Source organism: Balaenoptera musculus, chromosome X (assembly GCF_009873245.2).
Source record: "Balaenoptera musculus isolate JJ_BM4_2016_0621 chromosome X, mBalMus1.pri.v3, whole genome shotgun sequence".
Classification (NCBI taxonomy): Eukaryota; Metazoa; Chordata; class Mammalia; order Artiodactyla; family Balaenopteridae; genus Balaenoptera; species Balaenoptera musculus.
Window position 1 is genome coordinate 104,272,942 of NC_045806.1, and position 21,312 is coordinate 104,294,253.

Sequence of the window (21,312 nt, forward strand, 5' to 3'; positions counted from 1 at the left end):
TCTGAATTTGAAGCAAATCTGAGAAGTGTCATATATAGCACCATTGTTAATATCTGGTGCAAAATTTAGTCTGTTTCTTCTCACATCAGTTAAGTGATTATAAAATATGGCTAGGAGTACAACTAAATGTTTGCTTCTTTGTTTGGATTCAATCATATCTATTAAGGTGTGAATTCAATGGTAACATACTTGATCCCTTTGTCTCCATCCATTTATCACCTGAACTATTTATTGTCTGTTATATTCTTAAGGCACTCACAATCCATCTTCAGAGAAGTAGACTGTCCATCTTCATTCTACCACTCATCCTAATGCTTTACCACTGTCAAGAAAATTCCCTTAGTCTCCGTGGAGATGGAAATGGAGACTAGGTAGTAAATAAAATCCCTTTAACCATGATTAAGTTACCAGGAACACTTCCTACAAGGTAAATAATCCATATTCCATCTTAGGTACCACACCTGAAATTATTTTGGCTGTTTTCCTTGGGATCCTTGCCATTTTTCTTTCTCTACTCTAAAAAAAAAATGTCCCTTAAGCACACATAAAACACCACGAGGAACATTTTTTCCCTCTCCCTTGGATATTTCTGAGTGGGTCAATTGTCTCTTGCTTTTATTACTGTTACTAGCCTTAAAAAGGAAACAACAATATATATTTCAGCATTTTAATTAAGGCCATGTTTATAGCCAGAATGCTGGAGCAAGTTTTGACCAGGAACATAACTGTAGAAATAGGAAGTAAAACAACATCCATAGGCAAACAATACAGACGAAGCCTTCATCACTGGTGTGTATACTAGAACATCTTTGCTTTTCTTTGTGTTTTAGTTGTTTATTCAATCATCCATGGACATATCAGAAACTAAGTCATTAAGAGTGCTTAACTACAGCAAGGAGGAAAATTTTAGAATCTTCAGCACTGGGAGTATTTAAAAGGAAGATGTATAACACATTTTTATGCATAAAGTGAGATTGATAAAATAGTGCAGTCGCTGTGGAAAACAGTTTGGCCACTCTTCAACAAGTCAAACAGAATTACCACATGACCCAACAATTCTACTCCTAGGTATATTCCCTAAAGAACTGAAAACAGGTATTCAGACAAATACTTGTATGCAAATGTTAATAGCAGCATTATTCACAATAGCCAAAAGGTGGAAACAACCCATAAGTCCACCAGTTGATGAATGGACAAACGAAATGTGGTATATCTGTGCAATGGAATATTATTCAGTCATAAAAAGGAATGAAGGACTGACACCTGCTATGACATGGATGAACTTTGGAAACATTATGTCAACTGAAAGAAGTCAGATACAAAAGACCACATATTATATGATTGCATTTGTCTGAAATATCCAGAAAAGGTAAATCCATAGAGACTGAAAGGAGATTGGTGGTTGCCAGGGCCTGGAGGGGAGGGAGGAGTGATTAGTGACTGCTAGTGTCTATAGGGCTACTTTGTGGGGTGATGATGAAAACGTTCTGGAATTAGATGTTGGTGATGGTTGTACAACATTATGATAATACTAAAACCCACTGAATGGTACACTTTAAATGGGTGAACTTTATGGTATGTGAATTATATCTCAATAAAGCTATTACTTTTTTTAAAAAGTCAGGCTGATCATGCAGCTCAATAACAAAAAAACAAACAACCCAATCCAAAAATGGGCAGAAGACCTAAATAGACATTTCTCCAAAGAAGATATACAGATGGCCAACAGACAGATGAAAGAATGCTCAACATCATTAATCATTAGAGAAATGCAAATCAAAACTACAATGAGGTATCATCTCACACCGGTCAGAATGGCCATCATCAAAAAATCTAGAAACAATAAATGCTGGAGAGGGTGTGGAGAAAAGGGAACCCTCTTGCACTGTTGGTGGGAATGTAAAGTGATACAGCCACTATGGAGAACAGTATGGAGGTTCCTTAAAAAACTACAAATAGAACTACCATACGACTCAGCAATCCCACTACTGGGCATATACCCTGAGAAAACCATAATTCAAAAAGAGTCATGTAGCAAAATGTTCATTGCAGCTCTATTTACAATAGCCAGGACATGGAAGCAACCTAAGTGTCCATCTCGGATGAATGGATAAAGAAGAAGTGGCACATATATACGATGGAATATTACTCAGCCATAAAAAGAAATGAAATGGAGGTATTTGTAATGAGGTGGATGGAGTTAGAGTCTGTCATACAGAGTGAAGTAAGTCAGAAAGAGAAAAACAAATACAGTATGCTAACACATATATATGGAATCTAAGGGAAAAAAAAAGGTCATGAAGAACCTAGTGGCAAGACGGGAATAAAGACACAGACCTACTAGAGAATGGACTTGAGGATATGGGGAGGGGGAAGGGTAAGCTGGGACAAAGTGAGAGAGTGGCATGGACATATATACACTACCAAATGTAAAATAGATAGCTAGTGGGAAGCAGCCGCATAGCACAGGGAGATCAGCTCGGTGCTTTGTGACCGCCTGGGGGGGTGGGATGGGGAGGGTGGGAGGGAGGGAGATGCGGGAGGGAGGAGATATGGGAACGTGTGTATATGTGAAGCTGATTCACTTTGTTATAAAGCAGAAACTAACACACCATTGTGAAGCAATTATACTTCAATAAAGATGTTTAAAAAAAAAAAAAAAAAAAAGTCAGGCTGAGTTGCATTTATGTGAACCCTAGCAAGAAATGACTGCTAGACACTGTCTTGGTCAGCTCTTCATCAGAGTACTGGGTAAATTGCTAAGTGTCACAACTTAAGAAAAAAGTAAAAATATAAAACCAAAAAAAACCCCCAAATCTCACAACTTGGCAAGGGTTCTGAGGAAAGCCATGAAGAATTGGAAAACAAAGCCCTATGGAGAAAAGTTAGAGGAATTTTAGATTATTCTAGTGAAGCAGAGGCTTTAGGACAACATCCTGGAGAGGGGACTATGAGGCTTTGAGTAGGCATCAGCCACGCTGTGATATTTGACTCCCAGCAGGAGTCAGATATCACACTCAGAAGTGTTCACAGCAAAGAGTTGTATAAAGGGACTATTTAAAGAGGCATGAGCAGGGTGAAGGGAATCAACAAGGGTCGTGACCCACCGAGGGACTGGCAACACTGGGAAGCTGTCTGGGCTTGCAGAGAGGGAGGGAGTGATACAGGAGACCAGAGAGAGCTTGGGGATTTGGAGGAGGGGCTACTCAACAGGAGCTGCCATCTTCCAGTGTAGTCACTGCCAGAACTGCAGTGAAGCAGGGAGAGGGATAAATACCCTGACCTCTCTCTCCTTCCACCCTGCTGTCTCCTGATGGTGCCATCCATTGACCAAATCAAGAGGGAAGCCAGAGAGCAAAGCAGTCCAGTCAATGTGGTCCATAGAAGCCAGTCTTTCAAAGCACAGAGAAGGTCACAGAAGAGACTGTGTGTGTGTGTGTGTGTGCGCGCGCGTCTGGGAGGGCAAATGGAGAATAATTAACACAGTACCTACCTGTTAAGCCCACAGCTCCCTTATTAGAGAAGCTGAGGCAACAAACACCTGCATAGGCGCCATGCCTTATACTTTGTGATTCCAATATGCTGACCGTAGCAAAATTGAAAAAACCGTACCAGCAACCAGCACTCACTCACCTCATTTAATCCTCATAGCATAATAACCTGTAACATTCTCTTTATGATACCCATTTAATAGATGGAAAAACTGTGGCATTTGGAGATTAAGTAATTTACCCAGTGTTGCATAGCTAGTAAGTAGAGAAGGGATGATTTGAACTCAGGGAGGGAGTCTGGCTCCAGAGTTGTTCTCTTCAGCACTACACTCACTGGACTAGGGATTGGGCAGGACTCCACAGGCTGGCCAGCGACCTCATTGGCAGTTAGCCTGAAGGTAGAGCTCTGCCTTCGGATGTTCTCTACTGCATGGTGATTGGCTGACAAAACCCAATATTGTAAGAGAGATCTGAATGCAAGATACAGAGCAAGACACCAGATCATGGAGTTGGTAAGAGCCGAGAGAAAAAGAGGGTAGTTAGTACAACAGGAGAAGTGATGAGCTCCGTCATCAGTATGGCTGGGTCACCATGGCGGGAACCAGTGGACTCCTGCTGCAGAGGGGACCACTAGAGCTGTCGCTCAGCTGATAGAGCAGATGCTGATATTCTAGGACTACAGTGTATCCCGAGCCAGGCTGCAATTTGATGAGGCCCACCTTTGAGGCTGCTGATGCCTTTTCTTGTTCTTTCCTTACTTTCCCCTGTGTCGTTACAATTCCTCACTAACTGAGGAAATGTGAACCACTCCATGGTCCTTGCATTCTAATAAAGGCCAACAGAGATGAGTTGATTATTTAAATATATGAGGGTCTCTTGGGCAAAGAAGAGTCACCAGTCTTTTTTTTTTTTTTTCTCCTCCCTATGCTTCCCTCTGGAAAGAAAGAGAGGAAATTGACACACTGTAGTCTAAGAAATATAGGTCAGTTATATGCGAATTGTACCATGATAGACACTTCCAAGGGAGACTATGAAAAGATCTCCTCTGGAGAACTTTAAAAATAGTCTTCTCATCTGTCCAAGGGTGGTTTCCATGAGCTACTGCCTGAAGGCACAAGAGTCAATGGCCCCCAACTGTGGTTCCGAAGACCTGTCAGGTCTCTTAGGAAGTTTTCACTGTCTTCTACAGACTGAGAGAAATAAAGACATCGGTGTCTGTCTGCCTATCTGTCTGTCTCTCAGCATCAGTATTAGATTGCTTACTCTCATTTCTTAAGACAGACTATTCCTTTTTTTGATGTTAAGGTATTCCTCCTTGATGAAATTATGGTAGTGGTAGGCAATAGTAGATTGTAGGGGCTTTTTTTTTTTCCTTTAGAAAATATTCTTACTTGACAAAATAAAAAGTTGGCAAATCTGTCTCAGTCTCATTTTCAAAAAATGCCGTTTGTCTGAAGGAATTAAATATCTGAAGACCACAGACCCCCAAGGACCTCTTAAGGTCCCCGCTATTTGTAAGATTCTAGGTTTTAAAGTCAAAAGGACTAGGAAGGCAGGATGATTTTTTATTTAACCTACCACAGTAACAAGTTAATGAAGTCTAACTATCAAGACATAAAAGATAGCACGTGGAGATGCCTGTAGGTTAAAATTTTGTATTTTCTAAGTGGAAATGACAGTCTAAATGTCAAATATGAAAACATGGCCTGAAGAACACCACACCAAAGGTCACAGTTAGAAGGCAACATTCAGCTTTGGAGACAGTTACACGTCAGATATTGTGTGATTCCACTGGTATGCAGCCATCATGAAAGAGGAACTAAAATCGTTTTGAAGCAAAAATGTGTCAAAAAGGAACTCTAAACAGGCCCAAAGGGAGTGTTTAAATGAAAAAGTGCCTTAGATCCCTCAAATAGAAGAAAACCCATAATTATTCCAAATACAAATTAATATGCAGCTAGTACTTTCTGTTTTGTGAACACAACACTGCTATTTACACAGAATTATTTCAACATACCCAAAGCCTCTGCCAGGCCCCAAACCTTCTGTCCATAGATGTCGGTCTTGTTCCAAGCAAATGTGTAGACAAGATTAATTGCAGCAGGAAACCACTTCTGTGTGAGTCGCCCTTCCACAGCTACTGTGAGGTGTACTTTTATCATCCCCACGGGAATGGTTGAATGTGTTAAAAGGATCCGTAGCAGGGTTTTATACCCGGGGGTGCGGCTGCTTAGGTAACTCAGCCTCACAAAGCTGGAAGGAATGGGGATCTCCTCCTGTACAACCTGAAAGAAAAAAAGTCACATGGGTTCTTACCAGTGGTCACAGGTAGGCAAGGATACTGCATGCTTTTGTCTTAGAAACATGCCAAAGGAGAGAGCTTAAAGGGATTATGGATGTCAAGTTGTTTGGTCTAGAATCTATGTGAGGCTACATGACCATAGGTTTCGAATTTTGCACCAAATCTGCATGCGGACAAGACGTCCAGCCTATCCTGAGGATTGCTTTCCTTTTTTTCCTGCCAGGAAAGACTGTGAAAATAACAATTTTGGTTTTTCAACAATGTTCCAAAAATTGCTTTGTAGGAGTTGGAAAAGATCACACTGCTGAATGTCAAGGATTTCAGTGCTATGGGTTCCATTAAAGGTTTTTTCTTATATATTCAGACACAAAAGCTTGTTCGATGTGTTAAGTTATATATCACAAACCACTGTTGTAGCTCTTATTCAGGTTAGGCTCTCTAAGAGGAAGGACTCTGGAAGCAGGCCCAGCAAGTGATATTTTATGACAGAGATTATGGTGTCCCTAGAACTAATCTTTCCTGATGCCATCAAACTTGCCTTCTTTGGAGCTTTGCAATGACCCCGAGGGCCAACTTTTTAATCAAATTTTGCTTGCATATTTCTCTGTGTTTGGATGTATCAATAGCTAGGACAAGTTTTTCCAAGCTGGCACCTGTGACTGAAAAGCAAATAACTCCCATTAACTCCTCTGCAAATCTTTTACAAACGTTGGTCCCAGAGTGAAAATAACTCCTGGCTTCCTTAATTAATTACTATTACTTATTTGTTTATTAGCATGGATGGCGTTAACCAAAAGTGGTCACTAAAACTACATCTTACATTCTGTGACTTTCAACTTTCCAAATACAGCTGAAGAAAGAGCCCATCCTATTTAACACATTTAAGGGGACATGGATAGTGTGGATATTTTTGTGCCCTTATTCATTTTTATCTCAGAACATTGTCCCGTCTTCCTTTTCCAAACTGGTGCACATAGTAGAACTGATTGTTAAACACACTCTATCTCATATTGTCCAGGATTTCTAGCCATTCTTTTCTTTCTGAGGGCACAAATCCCTTTTGTCTATTCTTTGCCCAGTTTTCCTTCCTCTACATTATCTACTTGATACCAAAGCTGTCCACTGGCTCTATCTTCTTAGGTGGTGGCAGAAGTACAATAGTGAAGGATAGCATGACACTCACCACCTTGGTATTTCATTTCCCTAAGGAATCATGCAATCCTAGAGCAGTTTGAAAACTTGTGTTGAAAGAGACCCATGCTTCCTAATATCTGTGAAAGGATTGGTGTACCAGCCCAATGTACTCATTAAATACTATCTAGTTTTTTCTTCCTTTCTTCAGGAAAACAACGGAAAAGACAGGAGTGGCAACTCTCCAGACTCCTTTTTGTGGAGAGTACTATTTTTTGTGAGCCTTTCTCAAGTGGTATCCTCTGGGCAGTGCTAACAGCTGGTGGGGATGTTGTGATGGAAGAAAAACCAATTCAGTCTTTGACTGTTCATTTACCTCTTCTTAAGTATACTTGAATCCTGGATCTGTCTGATTTATGAGTCCATTTTGGTGGACATTAAACTATCATTAAAATATTAAAATTAAAGTACCATTAAAATGTTTCTATAACATAGTGAGAAAATTGTACTATGGATATCTGAATGACTTAGTCTCTGTTATTTTTTCTTTTGCCCTACCCAGGTACGTGGGGAGTTTCTTGCCTTTTGGGAGGTCTGAGGTCTTCTGCCAGCGTTCAGTAGGTGTTCTGTAGGAGTTGTTCCACGTGTAGATGTATTTCTGATATATTTGTGGGGAGGAAGGTGATCTCCATGTCTTACTCTTCCACCATCTTGAAGCTCCTCCTATAAAACTCTATCTTTTCTGTCCCCTGTGTGACCTCAACAACTTGATAGTTTCCAGCTCCCCCGAGATTTCTCTTGATTGAGTGCTTTTTCAGTACACCATGACCCCAGCCGCGCGCAGAGGTGCTTGCCGAGCCTGGGCCGGGTCCCGGTGCCTGGGCTCGCCCGGCCTCTACGTGGCCACAAACTGCGAAGCGGGCTCTAGCTTGCTGCCGCTTCCACCGTCCACGAGGGTGCGGCCGCATCTGATCTGCTGGGCTGGGGCGCAGCCAGGAAGTGGCAGCCCAGGATCAGATGGCTTCACAGGTGAATTCCATCAAACATTTAGAGAAGAGCTAACACCTATCCTTCTCAAACTCTTCCAAAATATAGCAGAGGGAGGAACACTCCCAAACTCATTCTACGAGGCCACCATCACCCTGATACCAAAACCAAATAAAGATGCTACAAAAAAAACTACAGGCCAATATCACTGATGAACACAGATGCAAAAAACCTCAACAAAATACTAGCAAACATAATCCAACAGCACATTAAAAGGATCATATACCATGATCAAGCGGGGTTTATCTCAGGAATGCAAGGATTGTTCAATATACGCAAATCAACCAATGTGATACACCATATTAACAAATTGAAGGAGAAAAACCATATGATCATCTCAATAGATGCAGAGAAAGCTTTCGACAAAATTCAACACCCATTTATGATAAAAACCCTCCAGAAAGTAGGCATAGAGGGAACTTTCCTCAACATAATAAAGGGCAAATATGACAGACCCACAGCCAACATTGTCCTCAATGGTGAAAAACTGAAACAATTTCCACTAAGATCAGGAACAAGACAAGGTTGCCCACTCTCACCACTATTGTTCAACATAGTTTTGGAAGTTTTAGCCACAGCAGTCAGAGAAGAAAAAGAAATAAAAGGAATCCAAATTGGAAAAGAAGAAGTAAAGCTGTCACTGTTTGCAGGTGACATGATACTATACATAGAGAATCCTAAAGATGCTACCAGAAAACTACTAGAGCTAATCAATGAATTTGGTGAAGTAGCAGGATACAAAATTAATGCACAGAATTCTTTTGCATTCCTATACACTAATGATGAGAAATCTGAAAGTGAAATTAAGAAAACACTCCCATTTACCATTGCAACAAAAAGAATAAAATACCTAGGAATAAACCTACCTAAGGAGACAAAAGACCTGGATGCAGACAACTATAAGACACTGATGAAAGAAATTAAAGATGATACAAATAAATGGAGAGGTATACCATGTTCTTGGATTGGAAGAATCAACACTGTGAAAATGACTATACTACCCAAAGCAATCTACAGATTCAGTGCAATCCCTATCAAACTACCAATGGCATTTTTCACAGAACTAGAATAAAAAATTTCAGAATTTGTATGGAGACACAAAAGACCCCGAATAGCCAAAGCAATCTTGAGAAAGAAAAACGGAGCTGGAGGAATCAGGCTCCCTGACTTCAGACTATACTACAAAGCTACAGTAATCAAGACAGTATGGTACTGGCACAAAAACAGACATATAGATCAATGGAACAGGATAGAAAGCCCAGAGATAAACCCATGCACATATGGTCACCTTATCTTTGATAAAGAAGGCAAGCATATACAGTGGAGAAAAGACAGCCTGTTCAATAAGTGATGCTGTGAAAAGTGGACAGCTACATGTAAAAGAATGAAATTAGAACACTCCCTAACACCATACACAAAAATAAACTCAAAATGGATTAAAGACCTAAATGTAAGGCCAGACACTATCAAACTCTTAGAGGAAAACATAGGCAGAACACTCTATGACATAAATCACAGCAAGATCCTTTTTGACCCACCTCCTAGAGAAATGGAAATAAAAGCAAAAGTAAACAAATGGGACCTAATGGAACTTAAAAGCTTTTGCACAGCAAAGGAGACCATAAACAAGATGAAAAGACAACCCTCAGAATGGGAGAAAATATTTGCAAATGAAGCAACTGACAAAGGATTAATCTCCAAGATTTACAAGCAGCTCATGCAGCTCAATATCAAAAATAAAAAAACAACCCCATCCAAAAATGGACAGAAGACCTAAATAGACATTTCTCCAAAGAAGATATACAGATTGCCAACAAACATATGAAAGAATGCTCAACATCATTAATCATTAGAGAAAAGCATATCAAAACCACAATGAGATTATCATCTCACACCGGTCAGAATGGCCATCATCAAAAAATCTACAAACAATAAATGCCGGAGAGGGTGTGGAGAAAAGGGAACCCTCTTGCACTGTTGGTGGCAATGTAAATTGATACAGCCACTATGAAGAACAGTATGGAGGTTCTTTAAAAAACTAAAAATAGAACTACCATACGACCCAGCAATCCCACTACTGGGCATATACCCTGAGAAAACCATAATTCAAAAAGAGTCATGCACCAAAATGTTCATTGCAGTTCTATTTACAATAGCCAGGACATGGAAGCAACCTAAGTGTCCATCAACAGATGAATGGATAAAGAAGATATGGCACATATATATAATGGAATATTACTCAGCCATAAAAAGAAATGAAATTGAGTTATTTGTAGTGAGGTGGATGGACCTAGAGTCTGTCATACAGAGTGAAGTAAGTCAGAAAGAGAAAAACAAATACCGTATGCTAACACATATATATGGAATCTAAAAAAAAAAAAAAAAAAAAATGGTCATGAAGAACCTAGGGGCAAGACAGGAATAATGACACAGACCTACTAGAGAATGGCCTTGAGGATACAGGAGGGGGAAGGGTAAGCTGGGACAAACTGAGAGAGTGTCATGGACATATATACACTACCAAACGTAAAATAGACAGCTAGTGGGAAGCAGCCGCACAGCACAGGGAGATCAGCTCGGTGCTTTGTGACCACCTAGAGGGGTGGGATAGGGAGGGTGTGAGGGAGGGAGACGCAAGAGGGAAGAGATATGGGGACATATGTATATGTATAACTGATTCACTTTGTTATAAAGCAGAAACTAACACACCAGTGTAAAGCAATTATACTCCAATAAAGATGTTAAAAAAAAAAAGAAAAGAAAAATCCTCAGGAATCCTAGAATATGAAGTTTCAAAAATGTCTTCCTCTGACTATAAATCGTGAACACTTAAAAAGCAGTTTTAGACAAAATGCACAGGCTTGACAACTACCTTTACGAAACACAGCTAAACAAGAGGAGGTGTCATGACTTCTAAGAACAATGACAGCGGACGCAAATTAGACAGTGGAAGAAAACTAGATTTCTTAAGGAGCTTTAATTTCAGAACCACAAATGGTCCCACCTCGTTGATTATACTGTTACCACTATTGAGGCAACAAGCTTTGTTCTTTTGAGCACAGTGTTCATCAGGTCAAGGTTTGGGGTCTAATCCTCATGACATGAGCTAGTTCATCTTGCTTTGTTCCATGGCCAGAGATAGCACCTTATAGCCCCGGCCAATCACCTTGCAAATGTGTGCCAGAGAGATTACATTTGAAGGCTTCTCTGAAAAATGAAGGGCAGCACATTATAGGGCTGGCAGGAGTACCAGGAAAAGGAATCTAGCCATTATGCACTGTTGAGCACCCCATGGATACTATGATTTTATACTTTCAAGGTCAATGTACCCACCTGCAGCTCAGGAACGATAGTTCCCCTCTCTGGACAGGACCCTCCAAATGATGTGAGTGGTGAAGGAAGCACAATAGGGTTTGGGCTGATAAAGTTGGAGATATCGCAGGATGGTGGGTCTGATATAACTCTCTGCATGGTCACTTTCTCCACCACAATAAACTGATTCCAAGGCAACCAGAGTGTCCTCTTCTCAGGTAGGAAAGGTGACCGATCAAAGATTAAGACGACAGAGATACCACCGACAGCTACGAGGTCAAAGCTGAGAAGGAAAAACAGAAGATAGCTTCAACCAAATGAACAACTAAAATAAAATTAAAGTTTAAAAAACAGGTAATTTCAGTGCTCTTTCCTTCTTTTGGGACGCAACTATATCCATTTGTATTCTCTATTTTATTCCTTCTATTCCATCTAACTAAATATTCATTCCATGGAGACTTCTTTTCACTATCCAGTAGACTTCTGAGAAAAAATTCCATATCACCAGTTGATATTCACCTAGGATTTATAAATCAATTTTAACGCTATCTTAAACAAAATCACTGCATGTATTTCTGCAAAGCCAAATCTGACATCACTGCTCCTCCCTGTGCTAGAGAGAACTGAAAGATGGCCATTGAACATTAAGCAACATCTGTAATATGCTGCATTATTCATCCTAAAAAAAATTCCTATAATGTAACTCAATAAAAGTAAGGAGCCAAAAGGTTAAATACCTTGTTCACGGTCACCAACACAGTGTCAGAAACCTGGTGGTGTCTTTGAGATGGCATTTGGAGAGAGATACCAGCTGAGGAAATTTGTTCAGTGAAATCTGCTTGAACAATACCATGCTTGAACCCTCCACATCTGGCTACCCCCTTTGGCTCCTGATTCTACTTGAACTCTAGATTTAGGATTTCTGGTTCGCTCTAGAATGCCTCTTCGTTTCCTGTTGTAAGGAAGTCTGTAGTGGACCCTGTCCATCTCCACTGACAACTCCTTCCATATCTCTGACTAAACAAGACTACCTCTTCTGTAAGTCCATCTCTTGATGTGGTCTCTGAAATGACTCTTCAGTTGGAGCATAATAGACTCAGATTTCAGTTCACTCTGCACTAGATGGCTCTACCTTCCTGCTCTTTTAAGTACAATGATGTCTTTGAGATAATGTACTTGAAAGCATTCAAAAAGCATAAAATACTATGTGTACAAGATAATGATAAATTATTATCATTATATCTTAAAAATGGATAAAGGGCAATGGATGCTCCTTAATATTCAAGCAACTTAAATCCACAGGAGAGAGATGTAAGCAATCCTGTGTGTTAAAAAAAAAAGAACTTTCTTAAAACACTTTTCAATGGTAAAATGCTCTGATAGTGAATCAGACTTAATTATGGATATCTCACCACTCCCTTCATATGACATTTATTATATTTATTATAGTATTACCAATTGTGTCCTGTTGCAGAAATCTTTCATGTAAAGATAAGTGGACAGTAACAAAGGATAGCTAATACAGTATTTTTTATTGTTGCTTTTTCAGTCAAGTAGCTGTAATATTAAGGCAGTTTCCAAAAAGAGGATTTGAAGAACTGCATTAGCTTTAGAAAATAATTTAGGTTTGACGTAAAAAGAGAAAACCCCATACAGCTTATGGTTTAAGACAGAGAGGCTGAATTCATGATAATACAGGAGCAGTTTAAGGCAAGCGTAGTGAGGGAAAGTCCTACATTACTTGTCAAGAGACCTTTTCTCTGGTTCACATTCTACACTGATTCAACTGTGTCCTTGGGCAAGTTTATTTGCTTCACCCAAACCTCAGCTCTTGACTCCTTAAAACTGAACTGCTTACTTATTTGAAAACAAAAACAAATGCAAACACAAAAACAAAATAAACTACCCAAACAAGAACATATGTACCTGGCAATTATTCTCTACTTCTAGAAAGATTAAGCAGACAGGGCAGGCTTCTTGTTTTGTAGAAAGAATGTGATTTTGGCTTCATACACACCTGGGTTCAAATCTCAGCTTTGCCATGTTAACTTTGTGTCTTTGGGCTAATTATTTAACTCTCATGAACTTCAGTTTCCTCATTAGTAAAATGGGGCTAATATGGTCTATCACTCAGCTACTACCATAAGTGAGTAAATAAGATAAAGACTTAAGAGCCAAGCATATAGTAGTGACTCAACAAATATTAACTTTCTTCTCAAATCAGATCCATTGCCCTATTAAATTTACAGATGTCTTCTCTTGTAGTTCAAATGAACTCTAGGCCAGTTTTTGATTATCTCCATAAGCAGATACTGAGTTTTAAGTTCTCCTGGGAACTTCCCCTAAGCGTCCTGTGTTGGGTTAGTTTTATGTGTCAACTTTGTTGGGCTACAGTACCCAGTTATTTAATCAAACACTAATCTAGGTGTTGCTGGGGAGGTATTTTGTAGATCTGGTTAATATCTACAGTTAGCTGAGTTTAAGTAAAGGGGATTACCCTTGATAATGTGGGAGGGCCTCATTCAATTAGTTGAAAGAGCAAAACTGAAGTTTTTCAGAGGAAGAAGGATTTCTGCCTCAAGATTGCAGATGTAGCATCTACTCCTTGCCGAGAGATTCCAGTCTGCTAGCTTACCCTACAGTTTTTGGAGTTGCCAATCCCCACAATCACATAAGTAATTCCTTGAAATCTCTTTCTTTCTCCCTCTCTCTATATACAGTTAACCCTTGAACAACGTGGGGGTTAGGGTCCCCCCCAAGCACGTTGAAAATTTGCTTATAACTTTACAGTTGGCCCTCCATGTCCACAGTTCCACAGCCACGGATTCAACAGACTGCGAATCATGTAGTACTGTAATACATATTTATTGAAAAAAATCCACACGTGGACCCGTGCAGTTCAAATCCATGTTGTTCAAGGGCCAACTGTATATATATATATATTATACATATATATAATATATATATGTATGATATGTATTATACATATTACAATACATATGTACATATAATACATATGTATAATATGTATTATACATGTATATGTATAATATACACATATATAATATACATATGTATATACACACATATGCATGTATATGTACATGTATATATGCATACACACACACACACACACACACACACACACACACACACAGAGGTTCCGTTTCTCTGCAGAACCCTGACTGATTTCTCCTCTTCCCACCTAGCTATTATATATAGTAAACACTGTCTGGGTGACTCATTAATTGCCATGGTGGTGGAAGGTGGATCTGTAGCCAACAACCCATCTAAATTATTGCAATACCCAATAGAATGCTCTCTGGATGATTAATTCCTTTGGGATTTCCCCCACCACAAATGGTCTCCATTGGCACGAGTCAATAAGAACAGGTTACAAAGTCACGTGAGAGTGAGCATAAAACACCCAAGGGAGAGGACATATTTGTTTGGAGACTGTTAATCCGTAATAAGTCAGACCAGTCCTATTCATAGATGGAAGACTATTGTAGCTTATGTAAAACGCTTATTTCTGCCTTATGGTATCCATAAATGAACAAACTCTTATCTTGAGGGGAATCAGAGGAAGCCCTCTCTTCATCTTCCAAAGTCTTCCGAACAAAGTTCTTGAGACCTTTAATGCTCTCAAGAATCTTCTAAGAATGTCAATGCTTCACCTATTTTGCTTATCATTAGCTGAACTATTAATATGAGCATCTGTTACATATCTAAGTTGAAGGTGGTAAATCATAGAAGGTAAGAGGAAGATTACTTGGGTTCAACTTTTGGCTCTACCCTTATTAGCTGTGTTAATTTGGATAAGTTTTCTCATCTGCCAAATGGGGAGGATGATAATAATGATTCCTATCTCATAAAGTTGTTGTGAGGATGAAATAGAATATGTATGAAAATGCAAGGAATACAGTAGATAATCATACATCATCTTTCCTTTAGAATTGCCTTTTTTTTTTCTTTTCTGCTACTTTGGCCTCTCCCAATCTGCATACCTAATCTCTTCTTACTTTTAGAGGGACCTGTCTTCCACTCCCATCCTTCCTTCTGCTTTTTATACATCACTTTGGTCTCATGACCTAGACTTTTCCTGGTTCCCTAGGGAAAGTTGTCAATTAACTTGTGCAGATGGATGATAATGTGGGTAATTAGTTCTCCAGCCACCATAACATATTTGCATATAACAGGGAGTTTGAAAGAGTCAATAACTTAACCCAAAGCAGTGATACCATTGATGGGAACAACAGGCACAGTGGCAGAGAGGTGGGATTGAGATTTGGGAGACAGAAAGCCAGAACTTTACAGCAGTTTGCATATTACACCCTGTCTACTAGGTATCTAAATGCTAACCTCAACCTTTCTATAATCCTTTTGCCCTCAGGTATACAGATGGTCCCCAAGTTACAATGGTTTGACTTAGGGTTTTTCAACTTTATGATGGTGCAAAAGCGATAAGCATTCAGTAGAAACCATACTTTGAATTTTGATCTTTTCCTGGGCTAGCGATATGCGATAGAAACTCTCTCGTGGTGCTGGGCAGCGCAGCGCGCCACAGCTCTGTCGGCCACGTGATCACGAGGGTAAATAACTGATATGCCTACAACTCTTCTGTACTCACGCAACCAGTCTGTTTTTCACTTTCAGTTCTGTATTCAATCAATTACATGAGATATTCAATACTTTATTACAACAGGCTTCGTGTTACATGATATTGCCCAACTGTAGGCTAATGGAAATGTTCTGAGCACATTTAAGGTAGGTTAGACTAGGCTATGATGCTTGGTAGGTTAGGTGTATTAAATGCATTTTCAACTTAAAATATTTTCAACTTACGATGGATTTATCGGGATGTAATCCCATCATAAACTGAGGAAGATCTGTAGTTTCCCTATGATATTCTACTTTTGAAATGTACTTAACTCAATCTGAGGTAGCAACCAGCAGAGACATATAAATGGAAACTCTCATCACACTCACTTTATGTCTAAGAGATGATAGTGGGACTGTCTGGTTGGCATTTGGGGCACATATTTTGAATGCCTACACCCTTTGTGGAGCCTGAGGGAAGAGTTACTGCCAGAGGGGACTCTGGCTAGTGTCTGTCATCTATATAAACCTAGTTCTCACAGTGAGCTCAGTGGGAGGGTCCTGGCATTTTACTTAAGATTAAAAGCACAAAAATAACAACAAAAATTGTCCCCCTTTAATGCTTTCTGTAAACTGGAAACAGAAAATTTATAGACTTTTTAGACATCACATTTCTTTTAGGTTCTTTTGTGAATATCGAATAATTCACTGAAACCTTTGTACACAAGCTAAAAAACCTAAGGCCCATCATTTCTCCATGAGAAGCCAAATGTCCCTGAGGGCATATTCTATTTAAAGAAATAATCCATTTCTCAATTTCTGGCACATGGTTGAACCTGCTGGCAAGGGAGAGGCCAGTTTTCTGTACCAGCTACTGGTGCATGAACTACCAAAATTCCATCATTCAATCTAATTGAGAGAAAAGTCCATTTGAACTAGTAGAGAGCTCTGATTATAGAATATTTGAAAGGAAACAGTTTTTATTGCATACATATATATATATACATATATATATACATATATTCAGACTAGATGCTCCCAGAGTAGTTCTGCTGAGCTTGTTATAATGAATAGACGGCTCATTACTAATTAGCAATATAATTTACATACAAATAATTCATATAATTTGCTAAAATCTTAAAAAGTTTTTCTTAAGTAGGTTAAAATTCTTCCTTATTATCTTCTTTAACTATTTTTTGTAAGCCTTTTCTTGAAAGGCAGTTGAAAAAATAAATTCAGCATAGCCCAAGTTGAACAATTAACAATTCTGAAGTGGCTAGGACTAATAATAAGGTCTGATTTTAGGTTCTTGAAATGACATAGTCTCTCACACTGTGATAAAGCTTCAAGGCAACAGGTCTCTTTATATGAGTACTGAAGCGGCTTGTTATGAGTAGGACATTTCAAGGGTAGCCACCTGGAGACTAGGGCACCTCAAAGCCATCATTACAATGTTCCTGAGAATCATAAATAGGTACCTTTAAACTGGACACATGGGCCTATTGACTCAAATATTCTAAACAAATGTCTACCTAAAGGATGGCAACAAAAATGTTTTTGTGAGCAAATCCTTTTCCAGGAGGAAAAGATTTAACTAGTGGTCTTGCTTTCCAGGTCTCTGAGAACCTGGGGAAGCCCTTAGAGAGCAGCTTGGTGGTTGGTGCTTAAGGTTAAATCACTATGGTTATATAGACACCAAGGGAAATTGGTTAAGCTGGCCATGCTTTTCGACCTGTTATAGCCACTAGTAAAATAGGCAGTCTAGGGAGGACACATTTTTTTTTTCTTTTAATGTCTTAATGTGGTTGAATTGTATACCTTTGGAAGAAAACTTTTGGACAACTTTATCTCTGAAATATTTTGAGGCTATCATGGAAAGAACAGCCTAGGTGTTCAATGCTTTATTACCTGCATCATCTCACTGGATTTTGAATCTGGATTTATAAATGATGAAGCCTTAGGTGAAGGGTAGACAACTTTCCACATGGCCAGGGTTTCAGGAAGACTTGACAGTAATAGTACAGGGCTGGTTAGAAGATAAACTTGGTTTGATTTAGATGGGGAATAGAAGAAATAAATAACACCAATGACTTTTTTAGATACAGCTTGAAGGAAGATGGGCTTATAAACACTGTATCACTTGAGCCCTAGTTTGACTCATGGCTAGAAGTCGGTATTTGGCCCGCACAACGATCAGAAGCAATATTGACATACCTTCCATCTTGCCGGCTGATGGTAAACCCATAATCACTGTGGTGCAAGAAACTAACATTCACCCCTACTAGAGGGGTTCCATCTACAGCCATCACTTGGCCTCGGATCACACAAGCACGCCTGCAACACAAGATCAAAGGCAAATATAAAAGCATGCTGAAACTAGATTCTAGAAGCCAAGTTGGAGAAAGTTTGGAAAACACAGTTCAGTATAACAAAGAAAACAATAATGTCACTAACGAGTAGTAACTTCTAATAACATTTTGGTGATGGTATGAATGTCTTTTTTTACCAATAAAAATTGGGATTATACTCGGTATAGTTCTGAATCCTGATATTTTTAAGATGGCAGTATATTATTAACATTGTCCAATGTAATTAGAAATTCCTTAATATATCATTTTCATATTAGATAATATAGCCCTAAAACAGTATTCCTTGTTTAATCCATTCCCTATTTTAGGATATTTAGCTGTTTCTTATTTTTTTCTACATTGAATTTCTTATTATTTCCTTGGGAGATAGTCCTAGTCGTGGAAAGATACTTTTCTCTTATTAAAATTAATTAAAATGAAAATTAGCTAATACATAAATACACTGTAGACATGACTAAAGTCCCTGCTGACCACCTCCCTCCCAGTTCCTGGTCTTCTCCCCAGAGGTAATCAGCAATATCATTTTGTTGAGGGCATTTTCTATGCATTTACATACATAGGTGTGAACACTTTTAAGGCTCTTAATACATATTGCCAAATTGCTTTTTCTGGAAAAATAATTTAAAAAAAAAAAGCAGACTTAGTTGGGCAAATTTTAACAGTTAAAGTCTGCAAAAAAGACATGGTCCCTGACTATATAGTACCATGTTTCTCTGGCCCGATTGAAATAAAATATTTCAGGAGATTTTCCCTTTAAACAAACGAGTTTCATCTTTACCAAATAAGGGGATTCCATTAGACTAGCCCTTAACAGAGCTGTCTCCCAGGGATATAGTCCACTAAAAGGAGTATACTTTCAGCTCTAGCTTGGCCAACAAGTTGTAACAAAGTTTAGGAGCTTGGCAGTTAAGAAGGCCCAGGGGCAACCCCCAAGCACAGATTTTTCACTTGTCTGTTGTTATTGGGGTTGGGGGGAAGGGGTTCTCACCAGAGTCCAGTCCTAGCCTTGGCAGCCCTGAGCTCTAGAACGTGCATTTTATAGCTGGAGCTGGTAGGGTTGAAGAGGTTGGGCAGGGTCAATGATTTTTCCTAGGGCATTAATGTCATTTTTTTCACCAAGTGAGATTCAGGGTATCCAGGCAAGCTCAATCTTGGATTAAAAGGGGCCATGTTATTTGGGCAAACATGACTTTCCAAAGTAACCATAATAATTCCACCCTGGCATTATACATTCTTTCAATCAGCAAGTCAAGGCAATGTGTCTAAAGGCTCTTGGCCACAAAGATCGTTCAAGAGAAAAAAAAAAACTGTGAAAAAGCAAAAGACAGTTACCAGCCAAAGCTTGTGTTATATGTTATAGCCAATAAACATCACTACTAAATTCTATTGCAATCAGAGGAACTGGGATATGTTATACTGATAGGATTTATCCTGCATCACCTAAAGCCTTCCCCCAACACAAACTATAAGCCATTAAGTATTGCACAAAGCTAAGCTAGTATAATTGTTGCTATTAGTGTCTTTATTGAGCTCTTCAGACCGACATTCCTAGGTCTGACATAAATTAGTGGGTTTCTTCTTTCCAATGAGCTGTCCATCTTATGAATTCTGTAAATAATGGTTCTGAATGGCATGCAAATGGCACACTGGCACTTGCTTTGCCTTGTCTGATTCTTCCAGTTCCTTTTTGGGGAGATTTTGAAATTGTGAGATTTTGAAATCCCATTTGTTCTAATAGAGAAGATATTTGAAAGTCACCGAGTTCTGGATTTTGAACTAATCCTGACAGATCTGGTCCCTGGTTCTAAATCCAATGTAACAAGACATGAAAAGAGAAGGATGTCTCTAGCTTTATACAGTAACATTTTGAAGGTCTTTACAAAGCAAAATTTGACAAACTGGGTATAGATTAAGTAGAAACCAGCTGAGAAAATCTCCTGCAAACTACCTAGGGATCGGAGCCAGAGGGGCTGAGAAGAGACGTGCATTAGTGAGGCCACCTTCATTTGAAGATCAGTTCAACATTGCTTCCTGAGCCCTATGTGCTGATGGCTTTTGGGGGGGTGTGGTAGGGGGTAATTATGAACTTGCCAAGGCTTTACCAGTTAACAAGGTGGGCTTTTCAACAATGATGCCTACTCAGGTGGTCGCTGATTGCCTATTGGCAAGACAATTCTACACCCGCTTATTTTATTTGTTCACATTAATCTAGACATTGTGTCTTCCCACAGCTGTACTAGGCTCAATTATTTTTGTTTTTATTTTGTCAAGCCTAGTTGACGTTATTTGCTCATATTTTACGACAGACACAGACCTGTCTCTTCTCTTTGCTGTTCTTTTATTTTCTATACAGCTTATATTTATGAAGGATCCAGGCTGGTGAGTGAAAGTCTCATAAAAGTCATCATTATTCTGTGCACTTCTCTTGTATTCTTCTCTTCCTTCATTCTGTATCTCATTCTGAGTAGACTTGTCTTTTGACTCCTCTGCTCTTTAATATTCCTCATATTTTATGAAGCACACAGATTTGTGTGATAACGACTCATCAAAGTCATCATTATTCAAGACATTGTCTACCTGTTCTTCTTCTCATTCGTTTCACTCATCATTCATAAATAATGCGCAGACTTGTCTTTCAACTCCCCTACTTTTTTTATTCCTCATATTTTATGATCCACACCAACTTACAGCATATGATAACGCCCCATAAAACTTATTCTTCTACATTTATCAGCATTGAACTCCCTTTGTAATGTATTAGACTTTAAATGTTCTAAGATTCCCTGTATCTTGCTGCATTTGCTTCCATTATTTACACACTCCATGTCATCCATTTTTCACAAGAATAACTCTTAGCTCCTTTCATTCCTGGGTTACTAGTACTTACTATAATCTTTGACCAACATCAGTCATCCTGCATCAGTATAAGTTGTCTAAATTTCGGGACAGTATTAGTCTTTTTAAATTGGCAGTAATTTGGATTGGCACTGCATGCAGAAACCTAGGAAACAAATCTTCTCAGGCAAGCTCTCCGCAGGCTACTCCAGCTCCAGATGGCCCT

The 21,312-nt window shown here is 39.1% G+C and overlaps 1 protein-coding gene across 1 annotated transcript in view; it reads right to left on the reverse strand.

The window, feature by feature from the left end:
- Positions 1–21,312, reverse strand: part of TENM1 (teneurin transmembrane protein 1) — a 786,103-nt gene that overhangs the window by 131,378 nt on the left and 633,413 nt on the right. Inside the window, exons 18-20 of the mRNA XM_036840114.1 lie at positions 18,097–18,216; positions 11,305–11,566; positions 5,509–5,776 (exon numbers count right to left, since the gene is read on the reverse strand). Coding sequence (XP_036696009.1) covers positions 5,509–5,776; positions 11,305–11,566; positions 18,097–18,216 — 650 coding nt within the window. The remainder of the gene's footprint in view (positions 1–5,508; positions 5,777–11,304; positions 11,567–18,096; positions 18,217–21,312) is intronic.